This window comes from Typopeltis vanoorti, chromosome 5 (genome assembly GCF_054136105.1).
Source record: "Typopeltis vanoorti isolate ZY-2024b chromosome 5, IOZ_Tvanoo_1.0, whole genome shotgun sequence".
NCBI lineage: Eukaryota > Metazoa > Arthropoda > Arachnida > Uropygi > Thelyphonidae > Typopeltis > Typopeltis vanoorti.
In genome coordinates, this window is record NC_143553.1 from 170,477,556 (window position 1) to 170,497,022 (window position 19,467).

At 34.3% G+C, this 19,467-nt stretch overlaps 1 protein-coding gene across 1 annotated transcript in view; it reads right to left on the reverse strand.

Moving 5' to 3' along the window:
• Nucleotides 1-19,467, reverse strand: part of LOC150107054 (transmembrane 9 superfamily member 1-like) — a 372,331-nt gene that overhangs the window by 205,859 nt on the left and 147,005 nt on the right. The window contains exon 6 of the mRNA XM_090392919.1: nucleotides 10,621-10,730. Coding sequence (XP_090249045.1) covers nucleotides 10,621-10,730 — 110 coding nt within the window. The remainder of the gene's footprint in view (nucleotides 1-10,620; nucleotides 10,731-19,467) is intronic.

Genomic DNA, 19,467 nt, shown 5'->3' on the forward strand with positions numbered 1-19,467 from the left:
ATATGAAACGGTTGTAAGTTCTGTTAGCTACAAACTTGATATTAACTAGGTCTACCTACTCACTGATGAGACCTCAATAAAGGTTGAAACCAGTCTGGGTAGTGACCTTCTCTCGTAATGTTGAACAGTAATACAGCTCCTAGGAGCTAAGTTCACATTATGGGTAAATATCAAGAATAGTGATCGGATCTTGCTCCACCTTTGACATGAGTTGCCTCAGCTTGCACTACCTTAAGGGTAAGTTGCTGCAGTATCCAGGTATTTGCTTACGCTTGGAATCGCCGAACTTTATATAGTTTCTACTATATTTGGCATGAAACTCTTTGAGTTTCTTATTCGGCTAAGAAACGATTTGGGATGTAATATCCCTTAACTTAAACAAGTCATATGTCGCCGAATTGAAGCCTTTGGCTCTTCATATATCTAATAACCATGAAAGTTATTAGATAGATCTCACCAGAAAGATCTCACCAAAACTGGTGAGATCTTTCTGAGCAATAAATACAAAATGTTATATTCAGGCAATAACAATCAAGGAAAAGAAGGAGTAGCCATAGTATTCAACACAAAATACGAGGCTAATCTTCTTGAATGGCAGTCAGTCTCAAGTAGAGTAATGTGGGCAAATATCCGAATGGGGAACTGGACAATGAGACTTATTTGTGCCTATGGTCCCACAGAAGGCTCTACTAAGGTAGAAGTGGAGGAATTTTTTGAGGCTTTAGAAAAAGCAACTGACACAATGAAAAAGGAAAAGTTGGTCCTTGTTGGGGATCTAAATAGTAGAGTAGGAAATGATTGTGAGACATACAAAAATATTTTGGGAAAATTTGGAGAAAAGAGCAAAGCTAATAATAATGGCAAATATCTGTTGGATTTCTGCTCAGGACATGGACTGGTTATTACTAACACCATGTTCCAACATAAAAATGTGCACAAATTCACATGGAGAGAAGAGGCTAGGAATAAGAAAAGTCTCATTGACTATGTTATTGTTGATAGTGATGTTTTCTCCCTGGTGCAGGACACCAGAGTGTACAGAGGATTTGAAATTGGAAGTGATCACTATTTAGTCTTGAGCAGGATAAAATTGAATTTCATATTGAAAAGAATAACATGTAAGAAAGTTTTAAAGCGAATAAAAGTTGAGCAGCTCTCAGATGTAAACTGTAGACTAAAATACAGAAATATTATTGAAAAGAAAATAAAAGAGTTTGAGAACAGGAATCAAACCTTGGAGATTCAGTGGCAAACTCTGAAGGAAACATTGATTGATTCTGCCAGAGAGACATGTGGTGAGGTTGTGTGCAAAGATAAAAAAATCAGAACTCCCTGGTGGACACAGGAAGTTAAAGAGGCAGTGAAGGAAAAGAAGAAAGCATATCAAAAGTTCCTGGCAAATAAGTCAGCTTTTACTCTTACAGAATACAGAGACAAATGTAAGAAAGCTAAACAGTGTGTAAAACTAGCTAAACAAAAGTCATGGGAGGACTTTGGCAAGAATATAGAAAATAAATATCAAGAAGGTGGCAAAATATTCTGGAGGTTGTTGAAGAAGCTTAGGAATGGAGGAAAGAGTGCTGTAAAAGGAATTAGAGATGATAAAGGTGAAATGAAAACAGAAGAAAAAGATATCCTTGAAGTATGGAGTAATTACTTTGAAAAACTGCTAAATGAAACAAGCAGTGATGACTGCACAGTGATAAAAAACACTGACCAGGCATGCAGTCAGGAATACATATCCATACTTGAAGTAGAAAAAGCCATCAAAGGCTTGAAATGTGGAAAGGCAGCAGGAGTAGATGATATTCGACCAGAAATGCTGAAGTATGGTGGTATAAGAGTCTTACAGTGGCTGCACTGCATAGTTCAGAAAGCCTGGACAGAGGGACAAATTCCTGATGATTGGAGTAGAGCTCTCATAGTACCCATATATAAAAAGGGAAATAAAACTGAATGTGAGAATTACAGAGGTATTTCCCTACTGAGTGTTCCTGGCAAGATCTATGCAAGTATACTTGAGAAACGGTTGAGAAGAATTGTGGAAGAAAAGCTTGGTGAAGAACAAGCTGGATTCAGGCCAAATAGAGGCTGTCAGGATCAGATCTTCACTTTACGACAAATAGTCGAGAAAGCATGGGAATATAACAAAGATCTGTATTTAAGTTTTGTTGATTTGGAAAAGGCATATGACAAGGTGCCAAGAGAGAAGCTATTCAATACGCTGCAGTTATATGGTGTCAATGGGGCATTATATCAAGCAATACTTAGTCTGTATTTGAGTTGTGAGTCAGCAGTTAGAATTGAAGGAAGTACAGGAAGATGGTTTAATGTTAAATCTGGTGTGAGACAAGGATGTACATTATCCCCTCTGTTATTCATTATCTATATGGATCACATTATGAAGGAATGTGGTATTAAACCTGATATCAAAATTGGAGATGTTAATGTCAGCTCTTTGCTTTATGCGGATGATGTTATACTTCTAAATAAATCCGCTACAAGTCTGCAAGATTCTCTGACTAAATTGAATAGCTGTTGTAATAGATATGGTATGAAGGTTAGCAATAAAAAGACAAAGACAATGAAAATAGGCAGAATCATTGAAAATGTCAACTGTGTTGTGAATGGAGAACCTGTGGAACAAGTAAAACATTTTAGCTACTTGGGCACAATTTTTACTGAAGATGGTAAACTAAATATAGAAATAGACAACAGAATCAGCAAAGCTGGTATCGTGGGAAGTCAATTGAATAAATTCATATGGAATAAGAAAGAAATTAGTCGGAACACTAAATTAGCTGTATACAAAACTGTGTTCAAACCAATTTTAACTTATGGATCTGAGAGCTGGGTCAGAAGTAAAACACTTGACCAAAGACTAGAGACCGCAGATATGAGAGTCCTGAGAAAGATTAGAGGCGTGAACAGATGGCATCAATGGCAATATCATATTAAAAATGAGGATATTAGGAAAGAACTTGACATTGTCAGCATCCAGGAATGCGTTAGCAGAGCTAATCTCAGATGGTATGGTCACTTAAATAGAATGGGAGAGGAAAGATTAGCAAAAACAAGTGTTCTCTGCCAGGTTGGCAGGAAAACGACCCAGAGGAAGACCAAGATATAGGTGGATTGATACGGTACAAAGTGCCTTAGACGATAGAAATATAAGATCTGATAATGTTGGAGTCTTGACAAGTAACAGACTGATTTGGAGGAAAATTGTAGATAGGAAGTTAGTAATGATGTAATTTTTTCATGTAGTACTGTCATATCCTGTACACCCCTTGAGGGTACATGGCAGGAATTTGATGATGATGATGATGATGAAAGTTATTTAAATTATGGATTTACGTGTATTGGCAATACACATGCTCCTGATGTTTTATGTAATAAAATACTAGTAAACAGTTCTTTGGCTCCAGCTAAATTTCGTAGGCACTTCGAAATGAAACACAGTGATTACAAAGGAAAATATATACATTTTTTTTAAGAGACATCGTGATTCGCTAGAAAAATATAAACTTCAAATGGCTACAACTGCTACAACTGAAAATGCAACAAAGGCGTCTTTTCGCGTGAGTTACCGCATTGCACTTCACGGTGAAGCTCATACAATTGGTGAGACGCTCATTAAGCCTTGTGTGAAAGGCATTGTATCATGCATGTTAAAAGAGCAGGTTGCTAAAAAAATAGATGCAGTACAATTATCAAATGATACTGTTTCACGCCGCATCAAAGATCTTTTGGCTGACATAGAAAAAGAGCTAATTCATCGACTTAGACTGCAGTGAATATTCATTGCAAATGGATGAATCTACAGATGTCGCAGGACTCGCTGTATTACTAGTGTTTGTTCGTTACATATTTGATAAAAGTATTGAAGAAGATTTACTCATGTTCGAATATCATCAAGAAAAAACTACCAGAGAAGATATATTCAACTGTATTAATAATGATATTGCAAAACAGGAAATCGGTTGGGAGAAGTATTGATATTTGTACAGATGGTGTTCAAGCAATGGTAGGAAAGAGGAAGGGAATTGTAACACGTATCCTGCAAGTAGCTACAAGAGCCACCAAAAGGCATTGTGTTTTGCATAGACAAGCACTAGTAACAAAAAGAATTCGTACATATTTAAAAACTATTTTGGATGAAGCCGAAAAAATGATCAACTATGTAAAATCTCGACCACTTCAATCCAGATTATTTAAAATTTTGTGCGATGAAATGGGTAGTGCACATAACGCACTTTTATTACAAATCGAAATGAGATGGCTATCCAGAGGAAAAGCATTATGGAGGCTTTTTGAACTTCGTGGTGCGTTAATGGTCTTCTTGATGTCATATAATTTAGGACAAAATTTTATTGAATTATTAAGAAATTCTTCATGGTTGATGAGTCTTGCGTATCTGGCAGATATTTTTACAAAGTGCAATGAATGAAATTAACTTATCATTACAAGGAAAGAATATTACAATTTTTAATACAAGAGATAAAATTGCATCTTTTGATAGGAAGTTGCAATTCTGGATTTCTACAGGTGAACAGAATAATTTTGATTGTTTTCCCACTTTGCATGAATTTTTGACTGAAATAAATTCTCAAGTAAATGAAGAAGTATCTAACGTAATTTTAGAACACTTGCATGACTTGCAATCAACCCTTTTGCAATATTTTCCAAAATCCAGTGAGGACAATTCCTGGGTTCTGAATCCATTTACAGTGACACTAAGCCAGCAGGCTTCAGCACAAGTGACTATGAAAATCTAATTGATTTAATTAGTGATTCTGATTTAAAACAAAAATACAAGGAACTGCCAATAAATGATTTCTGGACAAGCGTGTCAAAACTAGCTATTTTTGTTTTACTTCCTTTTACAACGACATATTTATGCGAGGCAGGATTTTCATATTATGCTGCAACCAAATCAAAGTCCAAGAACAGATTCGACGCTACACCAAATATGAGAATTCAACTTTCTAATATTGTGCCTGATATCAAAAGAATTTGTAATTCAAAGACCCAAAAACATCGGAGTCATTAAGAACTTAATTTGCAATATACTTTTACTATTTTTATGTGTTTTGTTTTTATTAATTAACATTTGACAATAAATGATTGTTTATTCTTAATGCTTAGATTTACTCATTTATTTTATTTATATTTACCTAACCTACAAAACCAGCACACAGGAGAAAAAGTCTGTATTCACTAAATTTTTAGTGATCAGAATGGGATATGTCAATGAAAATCAGCACAAATTAATTGAATTGACGTTTAATTAATTATCAATTATTAATTAACAATAAAATAAGCTAAATTATCAATTACTAAGAATGGTAAACTACCAGAATTTTCTTTTTCCAGGCTATTTATCTGTTGTAGAAATGTGGAGAGTTTTTCTTCAGCATGTGGCCAAATAGCAAAAAAAAAAGGTAGCCCTCTGTCTCCGCCTTTGGCAAACTATTTTTTGAAACACTTCGAATACAATACGTTTTCATCCATTCATCCTCAACCCTCTCTTTGGTTTCGTTATGTCGATGATGTTTTTGCTATTTGGCCACATGCTGAAGAAAAACTCTCCACATTTCTACAACAGATAAATAGCCTTCACCCATGTATTCAATTCACCATGGAAAAAGGAAATTCTGGTAGTTTACCATTCTTGGATATCCATATCCTCCTTACACGTACATCTTCTGGTACTTTGTCTACAAGTGTCTATTGAAAACATACATTCACTGGCAGATACATTCATCAAAAGTCTGCTCATCACACATCTCAAAAAGTTGGCATTATCAAATCAATTAATAGAGCACATGAAGTGTGCTCCTCTCCAGTAATCTTACAACAAGAACTTTCCACTATAAAAAAGCTAATAGAATCAAATGGTTACAACTCCAATCAAATCCAGCAGATAATTGAGTCATATGATCCAATACCTCAGGTTTCTTCAACAGACCACAGAGTTCCAATCCCTTACATTCCAGGCATCTCAGAACCAATAGGCACAATTTTGAAGAAGTATCATCTGATTCCCACATATATTCCTATCAACAAAATTTCTTATTTATTGCCTTCTACAAAAGATAAGCTGTCACCTCTATCTTTGGCGGGTGTTTGCCAAATACCATGTGAATGCAATGCATCTTATTTTGGAACAAACAGGCCGTTGTGTGGAAAAAAGAATTAAGGAACATCAATATTATATTGAATACAAGAAACCTCATAAGTCTGGTCTAGCACAACACAGCATTGACACTACTCATAATATCCAGTGGGATAAAGCTCTTCTCCTCCATAGATGCAGGTTCAAATATGAACGCCTCTTTAAAGAAAGTTGTGAAGCTATTTTACATCGGCTGAATCTAAATCGAAATGACTGTCTCACTCTCTCAAAAATCTGGGAGACTTATTTTATGCAACCATCAATAAAAATTAATTATATTTAAAGGATTATTTAATAATATTTAGTAATTAATCTCCCAGCACATGGCAACAATGTTAATTGGTGATCCACCGACTCTTCTTTACTTTGTATTCCATTCTTTTAACTGTTTGTATGACAATGAAGATGTACTGTTAATTTCAGTATGAAATATTTGTACCTTTATTAATTAAAAGTTATTACTGTGGTTTTTACATGTTTTATTATTAAATATACTATGCCACAGGTACCTCTAAAGATTAAATTTATTTTTGGTAAATGTGTTTTTGATACAACCCAATGTTTTGTTGAAGCCGAAAGTAGTAGCATAGTTCTTGCATTATAATGAGGGATTTATTATCCCCTTAACTTAATTTACACTGCTAGCTAGAAAAATAGCCTCTTGGCTCTTTAACGTAGTAATAATAATATATATGGGTACACCGGTCTGGCAGTTCGTTAGTAGGGGTATATATGTAAGTTCGGTTCACTTAAACCTTTGTATTATCTAGGTCTACCTACTCACTGATGAGACCTCAATAAAGGTTGAAACCGGTCTGGGTAGTGACCTCTCCTCATAATGTAAAACAGTAATACATCTCCTAGGAGCTGTGTTTTACATTATGAGAAAATATTAAGGATGGTGATGGAGCTTGCTCCACCTTTGCTCCGCCAGGTGTTGACTTAGGCTTGGACTTGCCAATAGTTCTTCGACATGAAACTCTTAGATTTCGATCTTCGAGTTTAGTATCTGGCTTTAAAATAATGAGGGCTTTATTATCACCTTAACTTAAAATTCAGTGGTGTCAAAAGAGATTTTTGCTGCATCGCTCTTCTCTTGCAATCCGTTAGGTTTGTTAAGTTTTCCGTGCATATTTGCAGGACTGTAACATCCCTGGCTCCGCAAATTATTTTTGTTTAAATTCAGTTTTTCTAATGATCTGCTAAACACATGTACAGGTAACCGTCGTATAACGCAGGTGTTAGGCTCCATATAAATGCCGTGTTATATAAATCATGTTATGTGAGACTCAGATCACATAGAAAAAGTAGGATTATGTTCGAAATCTTTTTTTTTTTTAATTATATAAACAACAATGCCATATCCAACAAAAATATATTTTTATTTAATTCAGGTAATTCATGCAAGTTATGAAAATATATAAATTATGAAACAAATACATAGTATAATTATAAATTTACAAATTGTTCATAAACTTCATTGCACATAATGCATATATGTTTTAAGCAAAATAAAATAAAGTGAATATTTTAATCTTTCATAGCACGAGGATTTGAGGATCGGTTAATAAACATTCATTTTGTCATGTAATCACCTGATGCATTATTACAAAACAGTAGAGTAATGTGGACATTTTTAGTGGGAGAGAGATGTTTCCAGGAAAACTATATTATCGATGCTAAACTGCGACATTGTAGAGCTTAAGCAGTTTTAAATAAAACTAACAAACTTTATTTTTTAATTTATTTTTAGAAACTTTGAATCCAGGAGCTGACTTTCATTTTTCGAAACATGTGCGTTTTTGCATTATTTTTCCAATATAACCCGGATTCATCTGCATTGAATACCTGGTCTGCATCATAAATGTTTATAAACTGTGAGAGCATTTTGTTTAATAAGATTTCCATCCAAAGGAATTTTCTTTCGAGAGCAATCTTCTATCCAAATCATTAGAGATTTCTCTATTTTTCCCATTAGAATATTGCATACACGAGCAACATGCTTTGCACTTACTATTGACCCAGCAATAAACACTTTCTCAGATTTTATGTTCATTTTGTTTGTTCAAATTGTTGATTCATTTAAATTCAAAGTCCTCTCAACAGCTCCTGGTTTTTCTCCATTTTTCAACCGATCCAAGATTTTAATTTTTTCTTTGAGAGAAATAAATTTTCTTTTCAATGTTGGTTTTCCCTTTTGTTGCAGTTTGTGGCCATTATTATATAAATATTTTTTTTTACATAAAAAGAAGCATTACATATGAATTATGTAACTCACCAGAAAATAAAGTGCTCAGCTTGATATTAACATACTTATGATTTTTTAATGTGCTTTCCTGGCAGAAAACGAAGAAAATTTTCAACAATTAACACTTTATACGGTTACAAATTGACGTACATGCATGTTGAAGGGTATTTTTCCCTAATATAAATTCAATACTTATAACTACGTGAGCGATACGGGCAGACACAAATTTAACAAAGATAAAATTTGATTTTTAAGTTGCACGGTGAAAAATATATAAAAAGATAAAGGGTTATTACAATGTGTAGACACTGTATTTTTTATCGAAACCATGTTATATGAGGGTTACCTGAATACTCCTTCTCCAATCATGTCATCTACCAGAAACATCTCACCTCTCCCCCCCCACACACACACACTAAAAATGTCAGCATATAGAAAGATTTGTATCTTGGAAATCTGTCTGTTCATAGACATACATCTGGGGTTGTATCTAAAAAATAATTGAGTAATATTTAATTTTACCAAATAATAAACGAGTAATATTATTTGGTGTTAATGTTTGTAATATGCTTTATGCTTATATAATATGTTTCCAACATAAATTCATTCATTGCATCTGCTAAATTTTAATTATTTTATTTTACATTTTTCATCTCCTAAATAACGAGTAATATTAATTGGTGTTAATGTTTGTAATATGCTTTATGCTTATATAAAATATGTTTGCAATATAAATCTCTGTTCTGCAGATTATATATACACACACACACACAATTTTATTATATAGATCAGATTTCAGTTGTGAAACTTAACACTATTGAGGATGTGCATTTCACTTTCTTTGTATTTACTAAGAATATGTGATAAATGCTACCAATCTATGCAGCCATTCTCATTCTTGAGTTAATTTTTTCCATCCCCAAATAGTTTTCAATACAGATAAAATACAGAATCCTTGCCTTGCAGAAGTTTACACTATTGAGGATGTGCCTTTCATCCTCAATAGTGTTAAGTTACTGCCTTGCAGAAACTTAACACTATTGAGGATGTGCATTTCACTTTCTTTGTATTTACTAAGAATATGTGATAAATGCTACCAATCTATGCAGCCATTCTCATTCTTGAGTTAATTTTTTCCATCCCCAAATAGTTTTCAATACAGATAAAATACAGAATCCTTGCCTTGCAGAAGTCCAACCCCATGTCCGAGGCATTTGCCCATGTGCAAAGGGAAAGTGGCAAAGAAGTAGGGGATTTTCCTACAGGGAAATCCTCTACTTCTTTGTGGGGACTTCAAGGGCCCCGAGCCGATACAGGAGCTGTGAAGGCCTGCAGAGAACCCTGAAAATTACTGGCTAACGGGGCTATGGCACACCCAAATTCCATGAAGAGTGTCTATTCTGATCGGAATCATACTACCACGTCCGAGGAAGCCAACGCGTCGAGAACTGCAGTCCAGAATCTCGATGAGAAATATGCTACGAGGACTCTCAACATACTTCAGCTTAACATCAATAGCACTCAAAAAAAGATGGAAGAGCTTAAGAACATTTTTACAAACATAACATCCACACTGCATGTCTACAAGAAACGAAACTAAATCAATGTGGACTCAACAACAGAATCCTTGAAGATAGCATAAAATAAACTAGGAACTAGTGATTTTTTTCACTATTTTGAAGAATTTGTACATGATAAGTTTTTGAAAAGTTAAAATTTCTTATCTGAGGCAGATAATTTTCAATGATAGTATCACTAACATGGATTCTGCCCATTAGTCAGATAAAAAGGCATGAGAACTGCAGTATCAAGAACATGTTTTATGAGATGCTCAATGTTGAAATTAACTAGAGGAGAGTCTACTGCTGCACACTATCAGTTTATAGGTAAAGTGACCATCACAGATAACAAAAACTGAAGAGATCAGTATTTGTTACAAAAAACATTTTTCAAGTAGAGGGAAAGTGTCAGAATGGGGAATGTTTGTGAATAAAGAAGTGATGAAAAAAAGTTTTAGATTTCAGTGGTTAAAGAATTTCCAGCATGATGACCACACAATGTAACATAATTACTTTATTAAACTAAAAATCTCAATCAACATATCGGTTGTTGGATAAATGGTAGATTACTGTACGTCAATAGTTTTGAATATATTAGCACCATTTAAATTAAGAATAAAATCATTTGTACTTACCTTGTAGGAATCCAGTTAACAGTATAAGTGTGAGTAACATCGATAGGAGCTTCCAAATTATCTAGCCATAATGGAGAATGATCTCTGGTACTTACATTGGCTGATATAATCTGAAATATTAAAAGACCTAAAAAACTGTTTTCAAATAAAAAAATTAAACAAGATTTCCAGGATTTTATTATCTAAAGTTAAAAAAAAACATTGGAATTAAATTAAAGAAAAAAAATAGTAAAGCTTATTTAGGTTCATGGAGCTACCCATATCTTGAACCAGAGGCCAAGTTAAAAGAGTTATATAAAATTTTAATTAATACTGAAAGAGTAATTTAAAAGACATACCTATTTATATATTTTTGGAAGGTGAGGATGATATATTTAGAGCCAAACTTGACTGAGCCAGTAAGAGAATGGAGTTGATAATGATGCATAAATAAGACCAATAAACAAGGAAAAAATGAAAGATAAAAAATTTTGAAAACATTTCCAAGGAGCAAAAATTAAATATATACAGCACCAGCAGCATGATTAGTAGTGCTGCCCACTTCGTTAGAATTGCCATCCATGTCTACACAATTGTTCAAATTAATGCTGAAAAAATTTGGGAAAACTGAAATAATATTACAATGATAGATACAAGAAAAACAAATGCAAAACAAGAAATATTTAGAAAATATAGTCTCTTTCAGTATTATTTATTTAATTATATTTTATTTAGCTTTTCTATAATACTTTTATTCTGTATAAAGTGAAATTAATATTTTGTGTTTTACTGATTGATTGAATACCTTAATTTCTGTTTATTTCATAAAATGTAATTTATTTTTTCTTGCTGTGTAAACAGGATATTAATTTTTTTTCAGAAAACTGTGATAGGGTGTTAGGGAGTAAAGGCACCAATTTAAGAACATTTTTTGTAACCTTTCACTATTTTTCTGCACTTAAAATACTAATCCAGGCAGGGCCGGCGTTACCATTTAGGCAACCTAGGCAACCATCTAGGGTGCATGCCATAAGGGGCACAAAACTTCAAGCTATGCTTTATTCATACTTTACTAAAATATCAAAATTAAATAGTGATATATGATTTAGGTATCGATTCTTTTTCCTTATCCCTCACACAGTCACACATCACACTATATAACTCTTGGTTCTTTTTTGCTCCTTACCTAAATTATTTGAACTTACCGCTATTTAAAATTCAGTTAAGATAAATATTTTAAAACATTAACATTTTAAAATATTAAATTTCGGTATTTTATAACATTTTTTTGTAAATGAATTATAACAGAGAATTTTCAAATTAATTAAAAAAGAAAATAAAAAAAGCCCTATTAATTTAACCTGAAAGACAATTTTATTTTGTTTAATGTCAATTAGAAACATTTTACTTTATGAAATAAGGGGCACACTTGTAAACTTTGTCTAGGGTGCAAAATAACCTGGCACCGACAGTGAATCCAGGCGTGATATTACTATTATTTTATTTATTTTTTTGCTGAAATAATTCAGAAGATGAGGCTTTCAATTATAGGACACCCGTGAATTTTGGAAATGACTCCACTTTTCCCATAGTAAAGAAATTATGAAGGCTATTATTGTTTTCCAGGGCTTATTTAAGAGCATATATGTACCTCTGAGTAATTATGTTAAAGAAAATGAAAGTAAAATTACATAAATCCTTTCATGATGTAAGTTAGCTCAAGGCTAACTTACATCATAACTAAATTCCCATCTGCAGATGAAAGCTAGTCTTTGCACTATTTCTCATCACTGGTATTTTTATTAAATGATAAAATTTTAAAATTGATATTTGCCTATTGTTGAAAGTTTTTTACCTTGTTGTACTATATATTAAAGATACCAAGAAATTATAAACGTGTAAAATGCTATGCATAATGGGAAGGGTCACTACCCAGACCAGTTTTGACCTTTATTAAGGTCTCATCAGTGGATGCAAAACCCAGGAGAGATACCAAGGTTGAAGTAATGCAGAAGTAATATATATCTCATATACAAGTAGCCAAAAAGTGCAAGACCTTATTAATAAAAATCTCTGGACGAGAGAAAGATATTTCACCTGGGTTGTAAGATCTGATAATGTTGGAGTCTTGACAAGTAACAGACTGATTTGGAGGAAAATTGTAGATAGGAAGTTATTAAAGATACCAAGAAATTATATACTTGGTTTTAATCCTTTACCCAAGGAAGCAAAACAATTTTATATTTCAAAACATTGCATATCTGCAATGTTTTGAAATATAAAATTTTGCATGAAATATATTCACGTCTGAGCTACTTGTATATAGAGGCTAATGACAGGAGAGATACCAAGGTTGAAGTAATGCAGAAGTCATATATCTCATATACAAGTAGCCAAAAGATGTTGGACCTTATTAATAAAAATCTCTGGATGAGAGAAAGATGTTGAAATTTTTTTTTTTTTATCTTGGTTGTATTCTATAATAAAAGAAGGGTGTGTGTGTGCTTTGCATTATTATTATTATTAGCAGAGCTAATCTCAGGTGGTATGGTCACTTAAACAGAATGAGTGAGGAAAGATTAGCAAAACAAGTATTCTCTGCCAGGTTGGCAGGAAAAAGACCCAGAGGAAGATCAAGATATAGGTGGATTGATATGTAAAAAATGCCTTAGACGATAGAAATATAAGATCTGATAATGTTGGAGTCTTGACAAGTAACAGACTGATTTGGAGGAAAATTGTACATAAGAAGTTAGTAATGATGTAAATTTTTCATGTAGAACTATCATATCCTGTACACCCCTCGAGGGTAAATGGCAGGAAATCGATGATGATCATCATCATTATTATGTAACACCTCCAGGGAGGCCAAAGACTCATCGAGGGAGGGCACCTACTCTACAACTCTCTGTCTCCAACTACCTTCATCATCTACCGCCGATCACTACCAGTAGTATTTTCACAGACTATCACAAACATCCATGGCCACGGCGGGATCGAACCTGCATCACTTTCCTTAGTAGGTATCCCATGTGGGCCTGGTTGGCCAGCATGGAATACTTACTAAGGAAAGTGATGTGAAGTCATAAACCTCTCTATACAAGTAGCTCATACATGAATATATTTCACATGCAAAACATTGTTTTGCTTCCTTGGGTAAAGGATTAAAACCAAGTATATAATTTTTTGGTATCTTTAATGATATTTGCCTACTTGACTGATAAACATGTATATGTGATTGCTCTCAAAATGAAATAAATGTTTTTTTTTCCCTTCCAGGAATGGAGGACATATTTTGATATTAAATAGTTTTTAGATTAGATTAGTTATTAATTACTTAATTCTCATGATAATAACTTACTTAATTCTCATGTGATAATTAACTATGTGATTATGATGGGTACATTAACCACTCAGCCAAACCAAGCCACCAACAATTCCAACTCCAGATGTTTCTGATTACAGTTTATTTTCAAATTGCTCATAAGAGAATTAATTAGCTATGTATTTCAATTTGGAAGCATGCAACTATACTTTTTCCCCCCCTAGTCAAGAAGACAAATATTATCAAATATCAATTTTAAAATTTCTTAGTTTCATAATGGAAATTGATGAGGCTGAGAAATTTGGGGATAATGGTGGATGGAGATTTGGAGTTCAGAGAGCATTTTGCAAAAGTTAGCAAAATAGCTCCAAGGATTACCTGGATGTTGGTAATACCTGTATTTCAGTTACAGATGGTGTGACTTTCAGTTACTGATAAGTAGAAAAGAGGAAATGTGATAGAAAGTGATAAGTTATTAAAGGAGTTCTATAAGATTGACACAAAGGAAATTTTTCAATACACGATGAATAGAAAGAGAATTATTAGTCATCCCTGGAAATTGTATAAGAATTACAGTGTGGTTAGTAAGAGTGTGAGGATTAGATGTCTTGTTTGGAGAGTGGCGAGGTGAGTGGAATGAATTGCCAGAATTAGCTGTGAGTGCCCTGCCAGTGAATGATGTCAAGTTTAAACTGACAGTTTAAGCAGAGTATGATGTGACAGATATTGTGTGTATAAAGATTAATGTGGGTCTCCCACAATGAGTCTTCTGACTGCATGGAGATATCTGAATAATAATAATAATAAAATGCTAGTATTTGTACCAATAAAAAAAATCAAGCATACCATAACTGGCTTACATCAAAAACTCCATCCTCCTTTAGTGCTTATACTCAAACCCGAAACAACTGTAAGAAAATAATTGATGCTTCCAAAACAGAGTTTGAAAGAGCATAGAGCCAAATAGCAGCCAAGCCTTTTGGTCTCTTATTACTAAAGAAATTAGTTGCGACTTTTTCCAACACTATTCCCACCCCCCTACCATACCCAGATGGCTCTACTATGCCAGAATGGCAGGAAAAAGACCCAGAAGGAGACCAAGATCGATTGATATTTGTGGATTGATACAGTACAAAGTGCCTTAAAAAACATAAATATAAGTTTTGATAATACTGGAGTGTTGATGGATAATTGATTCATTTGGAGGAAAATTTTTGATAGGAATGTCCAATCCTCACCTTCTCGTGGTGCACCCTGTTGGGTATCTACCTGGATACTGAACAAATGAGGATGGACTGACAATTTGGGATTCAGCCAACCAAATTGTAATTCTTATTGGCTTAAACCAAATTATAAAATGATGGTACAACATGACAAAATTTCATGCTGGCTGAGGTATCGCCCGGTTAAATGCCCCCGTTATTTTCACCAGGGAACCAGGGTGAACAGCGAAAAGTCAGCTACTGGAACAAATCTGAAAAAATACCCAAACTCAAAATCACCAGAATTAAAGATCGGTACTATCAACATAAGAAGCCTAAATGGCAAAGAAATGGAGCTAGCTGAGGAATTACATAAGTACCAGATCGACATAATGGGGTGACTGAAACAAAAAAGACAAAAACTGGTGAGATCATTCTGAGCAATAAATACAAAATGTTATATTCAGGCAATGACAATCAAGGAAAAGAAGGAGTAGCCATTATATTCAACACTAAATACGAGGCTAATCTCCTTGAATGGCAGGCAGTCTCAAGTAGAGTGACTGTGGGCAAATATCAGAATGGGGAACTGAACAATGAGACTTATTTGTGCCTATGGTTCCACAGAAGGTTCTACTAAGGTAGAACTGGAGGAATTTTTTGAGGCTTTAGAAAAAGCAACTGACACAATGAAAAAGGAAAAGTTGGTCCTTGTTGGGGATCTAAATACCAGAGTAGGAAATGATTGTGAGACATACAAAAATATTTTGGAAAAATTTGGAGAAAAGAGCAAAGCTAATAATAATGGCAAATATTTGTTGAGTTTCTGCTCAGGACATGGACTAGTTATTACTAACACCATGTTCCAACATAAAAATGTGCACAAATTCACATGGAGAGAAGAGGCAGGAAATAAGAAAAGTCTCATGGACTATGTTATTGTTGATAGTGATGTGTTCTCCCTTGTGCAGGACACCAGAGTGTACAGAGGATTTGAAATTGGAAGTGATCACTATTTTGTCTTGAGCAGGATAAAATTGAATTTCATATTGAAAAGAATAACATGTAAGAAAATTTTAAAGTGAATAAAAGTTAAGCAGCTCTCAGATGTGAACTGTAAACTAAAATACACAAAAATTATTGAAGAAAAAATGAAAGAGTTTGAGAACAGGAACCAAACTCTAGAGATTCAGTGGCAAGCATTGAAGAAAACTTTGATTGATTCAGCCAGAGTCATGTGGTGAGGTTGTCTGCAAGGATAGAAAAATCAGAACTCCATGGTGGACACAGGAAGTTAAAGAGGCAGTGAAGGAAAAGAAGAAAGCATATCAAAAGTTCCTGGCAAATAAGTCAGCTTGTGCTCTTAGAGAATAACGAGACAAATGCTAATCACTGTATAAAACTAGCTAAACAAAAGTCATGGGAGGACTTTGGCAAGAATATAGAAAATAAGTATCAAGAAGGTGGCAAAATATTCTGGAGGTTGTTGAAGAAGCTTAGGAATAGAGGAAAGAGTGCTGTAAAAGGAGATAGAGATGATAAAGGTGACATCAAAATGGTAGAAAAAGATATCCTTGAAGTATGGAGTAATTACTTTGAAAAACTGCTAAATGAAACAAGCAGTGATGACAGCACAGTGGTAAAAAACACTGACCAAGCATGCAGTCAGGAATACATATCAATACTTTAAGTAGAAAAAGTCATCAAAGGCTTCAAATGTGGAAAGGCAGCAGGGGTAGATGATATTCAACCAGAAATGCTGAAGTATGGTGGTATAAAAGTCTTGCCTGGAGAGAAGGACGAATTCCCGATGATTGGAGTAGAGCTCTCATAGTACCCATATATCAAAAGGGAAATAAAACTGAATGTGAGAATTACAGAGGTATTTCCCTACTGAGTGTTCCTGGTAAGATATATGCAAGTATGCTTGAGAAACGGTTGAGAAGAATTGTGGAAGAAAAGCTTGGTGAAGAACAAGCTGGATTCGGGCCTAATAGAGGCTGTCAGGATCAGATCTTCACTTTACGACAAATAGTGGAGAAATCATGGGAATATAACAAAGATCTCTATTTGAATTTTGTAGATCTGGAAAAGGCATATGACAAGGTGCCAACAGAGAAGCTATTCAATACACTACAGTTATATGGTGTCAATGGGGCATTATATCAAGCAATACTTAGTCTTCATTTGAGTTGTAAGTCAGCAGTTAGAACTGGATCACATTATGAAGGAAAGTGGTATTAAACATGATATCAAAATTGGAGATGTTAATGTCGTGCTCTTTCCTTTATGCAGACGATGTTATACTTATCAATAAATCCGCTACGAGTCTGCAAGATTCCTTGTCTAAATTGAATAACTCTTGTAATAGATATGGTATGACGGTCAGCAATAAAAAGACAAAGACAATGAAAATAAGCAGAATCATTGAAAATGTCAATTGCATTGTGAATGGAGAACCTGTGGAACAAGTAAAACATTTCACCTACTTAGGCACGATTTTTAGTGAAGATGGTAAATTAAATATGAATAGACAATAGAATCAATTAAGCTGGTATAGTAGGAAGTCAAATGAATAAATTTATATGAAATAAGAGAGAAATTAGCGAAAACACTAAACTAGCTGTACACAAGACAGTGTTCAAACCAATTTTAACTTATGGATCTGAGAGCTGGATCAGAAGTAAAACACTTGACCAAAGACTAGAGATCACAGATATAAGAATCTAGAGAAACATTATAGGCGTGAACAGATGGCATCAATGGCAATATCATATTAAAAGTGAGGATATTAGGAAAGAACTTGACATTGTCAGTATCCAGGAATGCGTTAGCAGAGCTAATCTCAGGTAGTATGGTCATTTAAACAGAATAGGCGAAGAAAGACTAACAAAACAAGTGTTCTCTGCCAGGTTGGCAACAAAACGACCCAAAGGAAGACCAAGATATAGTGGATTGATACAGTAAAAAGTGCCTTAGACGACAGAAATATAAGATCTGATTATATTAGTGTCTTGACAAGTAACAGTCTGATCTGGATGAAAATTGTAGGTAGGAAGTTAGTATTGATGTAAATTTTTCATGTAGTACTATCATAATCCTGTACACGCCATGAGGGTAAATGGCAGGAATTTGTTGAATGATGATGTTGACAAGAAGTTAGTAATGATGTAACTTTTTTATGTGATATCATCAACTGAGATAGGGATCTCTGTGGAAATGGAAGAACAGTATACAGCAAAATGCAATGAAGTGAAGAAGGTGGTTAGGAGATAAATCAAAATGGCTAGAGAAACGGTGTAAGGATATCAATAAATAATTTGGTTAATACAGAACAAGAGAAGTATATAAGGTGATTACAAACATCAAGAAATGGAGTCCAAAGCTCATCCATTTACACGTCTGCCAAGGGCGGGATGAGTCCCTTCCTAATGAGGGGTATACTGGCGTATTAATGCAGCCGGTTCGCCATCCTCTGCTGCATCCCATATGGGTGATATTCTTGACTGTAATCCGTGTGTGTTCACGGGGCCGGTTTGCCTGCTTGCGTTATGAAAAACCACAGATAAACTAGGGGGGAAAACTCTGCTGTCCACGCCCAAGACCGGCTAACTTGGCTATGGCTGAGGAAGATCCTTAAGCTCCTCACGTCGTTGACGGGAATCGAACCTAGAACACTCCTTCCCCAGGCATATGGTTGCGAAGTGCAAAGCCACTAGACTAACTGCGCAGAGAGCCATAAATAATGAAAGTAGTCAAATCTTGATGAACAGAAAAGAAATGGGGAGGGGGAGGAATAGAGAGAGAGAGATGGACAAGATACTGCTCAGAGTTATATAAAACACGAGATGTTGGGGTCCAAAAGAAGTTAATTGATGAACTGAGGGAAATATCACCACTAAGCACAGATTAAGAAACAGATATATTGAAGAATGAGATTGTAAGGGCAGTAAAATATCTGAAAAATTATAAAAGCTCTGGGAATGATGAAATCACTGGAAAGATGTTGAATCATGGTGGCGAGGTGAAAATAGATGAACTGTCCAGTTATGTAACAAGGCATGGGAGAAAGGCAAAATACCAAAAGAATGGACAAGATCAATCCTAATACCTATTCACAAAAAACAAAGCAAAATGGACTGCAGTTCTAATGAGTCATGTGGGAAAAGTACTTATGATATTAACAGAAAGAATAAAGAAATTTATTAATTTAAAAACAGAAAGAAAAAGAAATAAAGAATAAAGAAAATCTGGAAGATGAATAAGAAGGATTTAGAAGTACTGTGCACCAAATACTACTGAGATTAATTGTGGAGAAAGCTGTATATAAAAATAGAAATG